At 37.9% G+C, this 9758-nt stretch overlaps 1 protein-coding gene and 1 long non-coding RNA gene across 2 annotated transcripts; one reads left to right on the forward strand and one right to left on the reverse strand.

The window, feature by feature from the left end:
• Positions 1 to 4663: 4663 nt before the first annotated feature.
• LOC138650940 (uncharacterized) lies at positions 4664 to 7373 on the reverse strand. Its single transcript, XM_069740827.1, has 4 exons — positions 7267 to 7373; positions 6693 to 6869; positions 6377 to 6487; positions 4664 to 6195 (listed from the first exon to the last, which is right to left on the reverse strand). The coding sequence occupies exons 1-4, from the start codon at positions 7367 to 7369 to the stop codon at positions 5513 to 5515; spliced, it is 1074 nt and encodes a 357-aa protein (XP_069596928.1). The 5' UTR covers positions 7370 to 7373; the 3' UTR covers positions 4664 to 5512.
• A 231-nt stretch (positions 7374 to 7604) lies between these two features.
• On the forward strand, positions 7605 to 9010 carry LOC138652130 (uncharacterized). The gene is made up of 4 exons (XR_011315575.1): positions 7605 to 7691; positions 8162 to 8219; positions 8326 to 8436; positions 8834 to 9010. It is a non-coding gene; the product is annotated as an uncharacterized lncRNA (long non-coding RNA).
• Positions 9011 to 9758: the final 748 nt, after the last annotated feature.

Here is a 9758-nt window from a genome sequence, read left to right on the forward strand (position 1 = left end):
GTGGTGATTGGGCTAGAAAGGGTCAGCAGCAAATCATCAGCGAACAAGCTAGCCTTGTATTGTGAATCAAATCCCATAGGGCCGAGTATGTCTGGGTTGAGTCGAATGGTTTCAGCCAGTGGCTCCATAGCCATGGCAAATAAGACTGGTGAAAGTGGGCAGCCTTGTCTCGTCCCCCTTTGGATGTTGATAGGAGTGGGTCGGGTGGATGGGAGCTTTAGATACGCTGCGGGCCTGTCGTATAATAGTTGTAGGCACAAGATGAAGTTGTGGGGGATGCCAAATCTAGATAGAACTTCAAATAGGTAGGGCCATGAAACTGAATCAAAGGCTTTCTCTATGTCTAAAGCCAATAGAAGTAGGGATTGCTTATGATGATTAGCCGTATGTATGATATTCAGATTCCTTCTGATATTGTCGGGGCCTTGTCTACTGGGTATAAACCCTACCTGATCACGATGAATGAGGGCAGGTAGTAATCTGTTAAATCTAGCGGTAATGATGGACGTAAAAATTTTGAGGTCAACATTTAATAGTGATATAGGCCTATAGTTTTTGGGAAGGAGGTGGTCTCTTTTGGGTTTGGGAATCACTGTCATGTGTGCCAGATAGAATTCTAGGGGCATTTGGGTTCCATTTAATAAAGCATTGCAGTAGTTTTTAATGTGGGGGGAAAGGATATCCGTGAACTTCTTGTAATAGAGTGCTGTGAGGCCATCAGGACCCGGGGCTTTATGTTTTTTAAGATTTTTAATTGTAGTAGATATTTAGTCTGCCGAAATAGGTATTTGGAGTTGGTCTGCTGTAGAGTTGGAGATTTTAGGCATTTTTAGAGTATCTAGGAAGGATGAAAGAAGCAACGGCGGGGGGGGGGGGCGATGGTGGTGTGGTGAAGTGTACAACTTTTGATAGTAGTCCCGAAACGTGTCATAGACAACATCTGGGTGGGTCGAAACACTTCCTAATGGAAGTGACATTGTTTAGGAGTTCTTTACATCTGAGCCTACGTGCCATCATGCCAGTCGGTTTGTTGGCATATTTATAGAAGGTGGACTTGGTCCATGTTAGGGCTCTCTCTGTCCTATTAGTCAGGATAACGTCCAGCTGTAGTTTGGTGTCATTAATTTGTTTGGTCAGATAAAGAGAGGTATTATTTTGGTTGGCAAGTTCGAGTTTCGCGAGTTTGGTTTCTAGGCGTGTCTGTAGCTCAGACCTTTGTTTTTTTTTGGTGGATGCGACTTTAATTATGGATCCAGTGATAAATTTTTTGTGTGCCATCCACACAACTCCAGGGGAAGATTCCTCTCCAGAGTTAGTCCGGAAGTATAATTCTAATTCTTCTTTAATTTTGGAAAGGACAACGGGGTCGGTGAGCAGGGATTCGTTTAACCTCCATTTAAATAGTCTGGAAGTGGTGACATCGAATTTGAATGCTGATAGTACAACATCATGGTCGGACCACGATGAAGGAATGTGGCGGGAGTACAGGACCGATACAAGCGTTTTAGCTGTAGTTAGGTGGAGATCTATTCGCGAATAGGTTTGGTGTGCAGGTGAGAAGTATGTGTAACCTCAGTAGTGTATAATTCAGATGTTTCGTCAAACTCAATCTGACAGGTGCCCCGCCCCTATCAAAGTGTATCAAAGTGTGTAACCCCTCCCCTCCCCTTGTCTGACGGCTGGTATCCAGCTGTCCCGCCTTGTTTGATTTCCCCTTTTGATATAGTTTAATATAGTTTAATTTGTTGTAGTTTTGATAGTATTCCCGTATTTTGTGGAATAACACATGTTTATAATTATAGCCTAGTCGTGTATTTATTTTACACGTGGTTTATAACACCTTTTTCATTTGTTTTATAATAGATTTTATACGTAGCCCCGAGTTTGATTCTGTAAGCTTTTGTTTTATTCACAGTGTATTCATATAGTGGAGAACTTAAAGCTGTTTATATGTGTCTCTACTGAACACTATGGTGAACATTAACTAAATGTTTATTTTCCCAAACAGAGAATCTGCTGTGGGTATTTGCAGTGTATTCATATAGTGGAGAACTTAAAGCTGTCTATTTGTTTTTGTAAATGGTGAACACTAACTAAATGGTGAACATTATCTAAATTAGGTTAACTGCGGTTCAGAGGTTCATAACACCTAGGTCAATTTATAGCACCTAGGTCAAGCAATTGTTGTTGTATTTGCGTACCCCATAAATGTTTATTCTCACAAACAGAAAAGTTATTGTGTCCTGAAGATGGCATCTGAGGTTATTTGTTTTTTGTATTAGCTTTCTCAGAAAACAGCTGTGTTATCTGAGGGTCAGATATTTTTGTACAAACTCATGCTGTTTGGTGATCTTTGTGAAGCAGAACTTTGTTTTATAACACATTTGTACTTGTATTGTACCTGAATTGATATTTGCTTTCTCTTTTTTGTGTCCTGAAGATGGCATCTGCAAAGTTATTTGTTATCTACTGAGGCCATTGCAAGTTGTGTTTATTCACATTGTAGCAGGTTTTAGCCTTGTGGCTGCCTTATATACACAGAAGAGATATGCACCAATGTCACAACACAAGTTATAATATGACCCAATGTTACAACACAAGTAAGAAGCGGCGTGTTTTATACGAATAAAAGTCATTTAGGACTTATGTTATCATGTTTTTGCACTTTATTAATATGCTGACCACATAGGTCAGTGATTTTTTGCACTTTATTAATATGCAGGCCACATAGGTCAGTGATTTTTGCACTTTATTAACATACAACACACAAGAAATAGACATTTAGAACTTATTTATGATTAATATGCGATTATTAGGCATTTAGGACTTATGTTATCATGTTTTTGCACTTTATTAATATGCTGACCACATAGGTCAGGGATTTTTGCACTTTATTAATATGCGGTCCACATAGGTCAGTGATTTTTGCACTTTATTAACATACAACACACAAGAAATAGACATTTAGAACTTATTTATGATTAATATGCGATTATTAGGCATTTAGGACTTATGTTATCATGTTTTTGCACTTTATTAATATGCGGTTATTAGTCATTTAGGACTTATGTTATCATGTTTTTGCACTTTATTAATATGCTGACCACATAGGTCAGGGATTTTTTGTACTTTATTAATATGCGGGCCACAAACACTTCTGCACCCACGGGCGCTTCTCAACCAACCATGCATCCGGTACTCATCAGTCACTGTGAAATAATGCAAAAATACATCTGTGCGCGGCTGTCGGCATCAACATTGTGCTATTATAAGTTTATGGTTCTGTAAAGAACACGCAACACATACAGAACTCACACACACACACAAATACACACAGCACACAACACGCACACATTTCTCAAAATGCCATACACTTCAGAATATATTTGCAATTCACTACGCATGTAACACATATTTCTTCGCCCCACACGCATTTAACAGTCTTTCATATGTATCGCAGAAAGATTTTAGTTCCAACTGCGGGTCAGCGGCTTAAAGAAAAGTTATTGTGGCCTTGATTCTGGGGTAACACATGTTTATAAATATAGCCTAGTCGTGTATTTATTTTACACATGGTTTATAACACATTTCATTTGTTTTTGTTGTTTGATTGTCATGTAAGAAGCGTTGTGTTTTATACGAATATAAAAGTGACACATTCCCATATATTATTACAGCTTTCATTAATTCTACATTATTTTAGCACATATTAATTTTACACTATTAATTTTACAGGAGCCTGTGCTGCCTATAATTTGACTCCTTTTTATACAAAGACATCTAACATATACAGACTTTTAATATTTTTGTGTAAAATCGCGGTCAGACAGGCACAAACACACACACACACACACACACGCACACAACACAGAACCACACACAACAAACACACAGAACCCACACACACACACACACACACACACACACAAGAAATAGACATTTAGGACTTATTTATGTTATTATCTTTATGCACTTTGAATGTGCTGTCTATAATTTGACTCTATCCTTGTTTTGTTGAAAATAACTGGACATACATAAGAAACCGGGCAATATATCTTTATAGAAATAACACTTCTGCACTCTTTGTGTATTTCTATCAGTTTTATTCAGGCATTTATAACACAACATGTTTGATATTGGTAATTTGATTCTGGGAACACATTTTAAGTTACTGCTGCACATGTATTACTGTTTTTCTTGTTTTTTGTGTAAAATTTCGTTGTTGGCTTACAAAGACATTTCTTTGAGAAATGTGTAGCATAACCAATTACCCATCACGGCCACTAGATGGCAGAATATCATATTAATTATTCTGGGATAACATTTCTCTTTGTGCCTATTAATTTTACAGGAGCCTGTGCTGCCTATAATTTGACTCCTTTTTATACAAAGACATCTAACATATACAGACTTTTAATATTTTTGTGTAAAATCGCGGTCAGACAGGCACAAACACACACACACACACACACACGCACACAACACAGAACCACACACAACAAACACACAGAACCCACACACACACACACACACACACACAAGAAATAGACATTTAGGACTTATTTATGTTATTATCTTTATGCACTTTGAATGTGCTGTCTATAATTTGACTCTATCCTTGTTTTGTTGAAAATAACTGGACATACATAAGAAACCGGGCAATATATCTTTATAGAAATAACACTTCTGCACTCTTTGTGTATTTCTATCAGTTTTATTCAGGCATTTATAACACAACATGTTTGATATTGGTAATTTGATTCTGGGAACACATTTTAAGTTACTGCTGCACATGTATTACTGTTTTTCTTGTTTTTTTGTGTAAAATTTCGTTGTTGGCTTACAAAGACATTTCTTTGAGAAATGTGTAGCATAACCAATTACCCATCACGGCCACTAGATGGCAGAATATCATATTAATTATTCTGGGATAACATTTCTCTTTGGGCATTTCTATCAGTTTTATTTATGCTTTTATAACACAACATGTCTGCTATTGTTAATTTGATTCGGGGATAACACATGTTTATAAAAATAACGCTATAGCAAGCGGTAATGTCAAATTCTGAAAATAGCCATTTTATATTGAATTACTAACATTTTTCTATTTTAGCGCTGACACAGCCACATATATTATTCCAGCTTTCTTTAATTCTGCATTATTTTATCACATGATGAAAATAGTCATTTTATATTGAATTACTGCAGCTCGCGGCGCGTTACCACTGGACTCGTTTCTCAATTAATTTCCCAGCTGACGACGCTATCTATAATTCTGCGTATACCTTAGGCGTGTATTTACATGACAGTGTAATTATTTCTCACAATAAAACAACAGCTCAAATTTTAAGTTAGCTAACAGCATAATGATGACAAATGCATCTTTGCGGAATCTGATAACGACACGCTGAACAAAGGACGGAGCCTGACAAATACACACAACACACAACACGCACATATTATGAAAAATGACAACCATTGTATGTGATTTAAAAGACTTTAGTTAGATTTATCAGGGGTGATTTAGTTTGAAAGCACGCAGCTCCTCGGTAATGTCATGTGTTGGACACGCATTTAACAGTCTTTCATATGTATCGCAGAAAGATTTTAGTTCCATCTGTGCGAGTTTGCTTTGAGCGTACTGCGCAGACATGTCAGTAAACATTTTGACATGGTCAGCATCCCACGAAGGACGACCTGTGTAAGGTGTATGTACAGCAACTTTCTGCTTTCTACCTACACGGCGTCGGGATACGGTTCGTTTCTTTAGAGGTAATACAGGGGCAAAAACGCTAGAAAAGTCTGCAAGAGCAGTATCTGCAGATTGCACAGTCTGGCACACAGGTATATTGAGGGGCTCTGTGGGTGACCACATACCCTCGGAGAGCTGTTCAATTTCTCTGTTTTCAGGCGTAACTTGGGGTATGGCGCCTGTGCTATTGGCGGGCCGAGTTATGCGGGGCCTAGCGTTCGGCGCTGCACGTTTCTCTCTTGAAACGTTCGTATATTTCTGATGTGAAATCTTGGGGCTTGGATTCCCGGGTTGTTTTGGTGCAGCGTAGCATTCATCACGATCCACAACACAGATGGGCGAGAGAGATGTTGTTCGCACCGCCGTATTAGCTCTTTGTGGTTGATTCTCTTCAGTGTCGTAATTACGCCGGTGCAAAACTCGTTGTTGAAGAGGCGACGTATCTAAAAGAAAAGATACAAGTGGCGGTTAGCCGCGAAACGGCGCAAAATTGGAAAAGCTAAACGGCGACGCATAGCTATGATCATACGTAATATTTGAAAAGTTAATGGGGACAGGTAGCCATGAAATCATTGTAACAATATTTACATAAACCTGTATAGAGCAGTCCAGATATATACTTACAAGTATGAAGCGGGAATTGTCCCACATCAGCTCCTGGTTTAACGGGAGGCGCAATGCTCAAACTCGCAGAGGCGGGAATATTCTCTTTTTCAAGCTGTATTTTCCGGGCAACTAGATTAGCGGGTGTAAGTAAAAATATACCGATTAGCGAACACAGAATTGATTTTCTACACAAAACTGCAGCGGTGAGAAGAATATATATATATATATATATATATATTCAAAAATGAATTTTCTGACAGTTAGCTAGCAGCTGTAAGTAAATATGAGTATTACACAAAAGTGAGAATCGACTGTATTTCAAGTGAACAGATACCTTTTCTATTCTTGAAACATCGGCGTAACGAGTTGCCGCGTCTTTTAGGCGCATCGGGTTTCGCTGAAGTTGCAGGGTTCTTGACATCTATGATCTCCACGTCTGAACCCAGCGTATCGCGTGGTTCGGGAACACACCAGTTTTCAGCCATAGCGTCAGATGTCTCCGTGTCAGTATCTGTATGAGAAATTGCGCGTAGTTCGTGTTTACATACAAAGGATTAAAGCAACTGATATAGTATAATATAGTTTTACGGTATAAACATATTTGCGGTGTAAATTAATATAGCAAGACTTATGCCGCTATATATTAATAATTCAGTATTATATTGATGGCTACCGCTATTATTTGTTTTATTAATTTAATCATATATTTATTATGCCATAATTTGTGTAATACAATAGTTAATAGATGCTATAGTTTTACGCCATAAACAGTATATATTAACATAGATAATATATATATATATATATATTTAGCTTTCTTACATGTGATACATGAAAGATAAATATCTTTGTACCGTGTTACAATGACATTTTTCCCTATCTAAAAGCAAAAAGGTGCTCCTAATTACCCATGATGAGATGAAGAGCAGGCCCATTATCGGCTATCGGCGCCACGGCTTCAATGCGCGCATAATTCTGCGTTATGAAATTATTGCGCCAATCGGGCGACATACACGGCTCTTAAATAAGAAAGAATGCATGAATATATAATTAATATAATTTACTTATAATATAATGACACAATCAGAATGAGTCAATACTCTGTACATTATACGCGTATAATACCGAGTTAATACATGCATTAATTGCATGTATGACTGTGTTCTGGGTGTTAACAGAAGGCGTGTGATGTGGCGTAACTGGGTGTGTTTCTGGGTGTTAACACCTGAGTTGCTTTCTGACACTCAGGATAAATACAGCTGCCTGTCCCACTACAGTACAACAGACATCCACCAGAAGTCCGACTAGGATAAAAAGCAGAGCTATTCTAAATGTAAGTATATAAGACAGTTGTGTTATTATTCGCAAATGCATAATTATATTTAACTATGCATCTCTAAACCATAATTAAGGATGTTATTTGTTTAATAAGTTAGTGTTATACTGGCAGCTAACTGCATATTTAGTAGCGATGTATAATATAGTTTTTTACTGTATAAGCAATATTTGTGGGACATAATTAATATAGAAAGGCTTATGGATGGGGCATAACAACCATTGTTATCTGACATGTGCGCGCAATTAGTCACGGGTGCCGTATAATGCTGTTTCCTGTAGGTGTGTTCACGGTGGGTGGTAATTTCTCTCTGAACAGTTGCGCTACTCTCTGAAAAGTAGGTGTTTACTGTTTTATTTGCGGTCTAATATTATCAATGCCTGTAAAGCATATTTTTGTAACGTAGTTTTAAACTGTATTTATTGGCGGCGCAGTTATAGATAAAACTTATCCCCTATTTATTTAAGATGGAAGCCCAATACCCTCGCGAGCAATGCAGCCCCCTTCTTGCAAGCACACAATTAGGTATTATACGCGTATAATGTACAGAGTATTGACTCATTCTGATTGTGTCATTATATTATAAGTAAATTATATTAATTATATATTCATGCATTCTTTCTTATTTAAGAGCCGTGTATGTCGCCCGATTGGCGCAATAATTTCATAACGCAGAATTATGCGCGCATTGAAGCCGTGGCGCCGATAGCCGATAATGGGCCTGCTCTTCATCTCATCATGGGTAATTAGGAGCACCTTTTTGCTTTTAGATAGGGAAAAATGTCATTGTAACACGGTACAAAGATATTTATCTTTCATGTATCACATGTAAGAAAGCTAAATATATATATATATATATATTATCTATGTTAATATATACTGTTTATGGCGTAAAACTATAGCATCTATTAACTATTGTATTACACAAATTATGGCATAATAAATATATGATTAAATTAATAAAACAAATAATAGCGGTAGCCATCAATATAATACTGAATTATTAATATATAGCGGCATAAGTCTTGCTATATTAATTTACACCGCAAATATGTTTATACCGTAAAACTATATTATACTATATCAGTTGCTTTAATCCTTTGTATGTAAACACGAACTACGCGCAATTTCTCATACAGATACTGACACGGAGACATCTGACGCTATGGCTGAAAACTGGTGTGTTCCCGAACCACGCGATACGCTGGGTTCAGACGTGGAGATCATAGATGTCAAGAACCCTGCAACTTCAGCGAAACCCGATGCGCCTAAAAGACGCGGCAACTCGTTACGCCGATGTTTCAAGAATAGAAAAGGTATCTGTTCACTTGAAATACAGTCGATTCTCACTTTTGTGTAATACTCATATTTACTTACAGCTGCTAGCTAACTGTCAGAAAATTCATTTTTGAATATATATATATATATATATATATATTCTTCTCACCGCTGCAGTTTTGTGTAGAAAATCAATTCTGTGTTCGCTAATCGGTATATTTTTACTTACACCCGCTAATCTAGTTGCCCGGAAAATACAGCTTGAAAAAGAGAATATTCCCGCCTCTGCGAGTTTGAGCATTGCGCCTCCCGTTAAACCAGGAGCTGATGTGGGACAATTCCCGCTTCATACTTGTAAGTATATATCTGGACTGCTCTATACAGGTTTATGTAAATATTGTTACAATGATTTCATGGCTACCTGTCCCCATTAACTTTTCAAATATTACGTATGATCATAGCTATGCGTCGCCGTTTAGCTTTTCCAATTTTGCGCCGTTTCGCGGCTAACCGCCACTTGTATCTTTTCTTTTAGATACGTCGCCTCTTCAACAACGAGTTTTGCACCGGCGTAATTACGACACTGAAGAGAATCAACCACAAAGAGCTAATACGGCGGTGCGAACAACATCTCTCTCGCCCATCTGTGTTGTGGATCGTGATGAATGCTACGCTGCACCAAAACAACCCGGGAATCCAAGCCCCAAGATTTCACATCAGAAATATACGAACGTTTCAAGAGAGAAACGTGCAGCGCCGAACGCTAGGCCCCGCATAACTCGGCCC

The sequence above is a fragment of the Ranitomeya imitator genome, chromosome 10 (genome assembly GCF_032444005.1).
Source record: "Ranitomeya imitator isolate aRanImi1 chromosome 10, aRanImi1.pri, whole genome shotgun sequence".
Classification (NCBI taxonomy): domain Eukaryota; kingdom Metazoa; phylum Chordata; class Amphibia; order Anura; family Dendrobatidae; genus Ranitomeya; species Ranitomeya imitator.

Coding starts and splice junctions, on each gene's coding strand:
- LOC138650940 (XM_069740827.1), bottom strand. CDS start 7,369: ATGTCGCCCGATTGGCGCAATAATTTCATAACGCAGAATTATGCGCGC. Junction 6,870..7,266: donor TGCTCTTCATCTCATCATGG/GTAATTAGGAGC, acceptor TTTCTCATACAG/ATACTGACACGGAGACATCT. Junction 6,196..6,376: donor ACAATTCCCGCTTCATACTT/GTAAGTATATAT, acceptor CTTTTCTTTTAG/ATACGTCGCCTCTTCAACAA.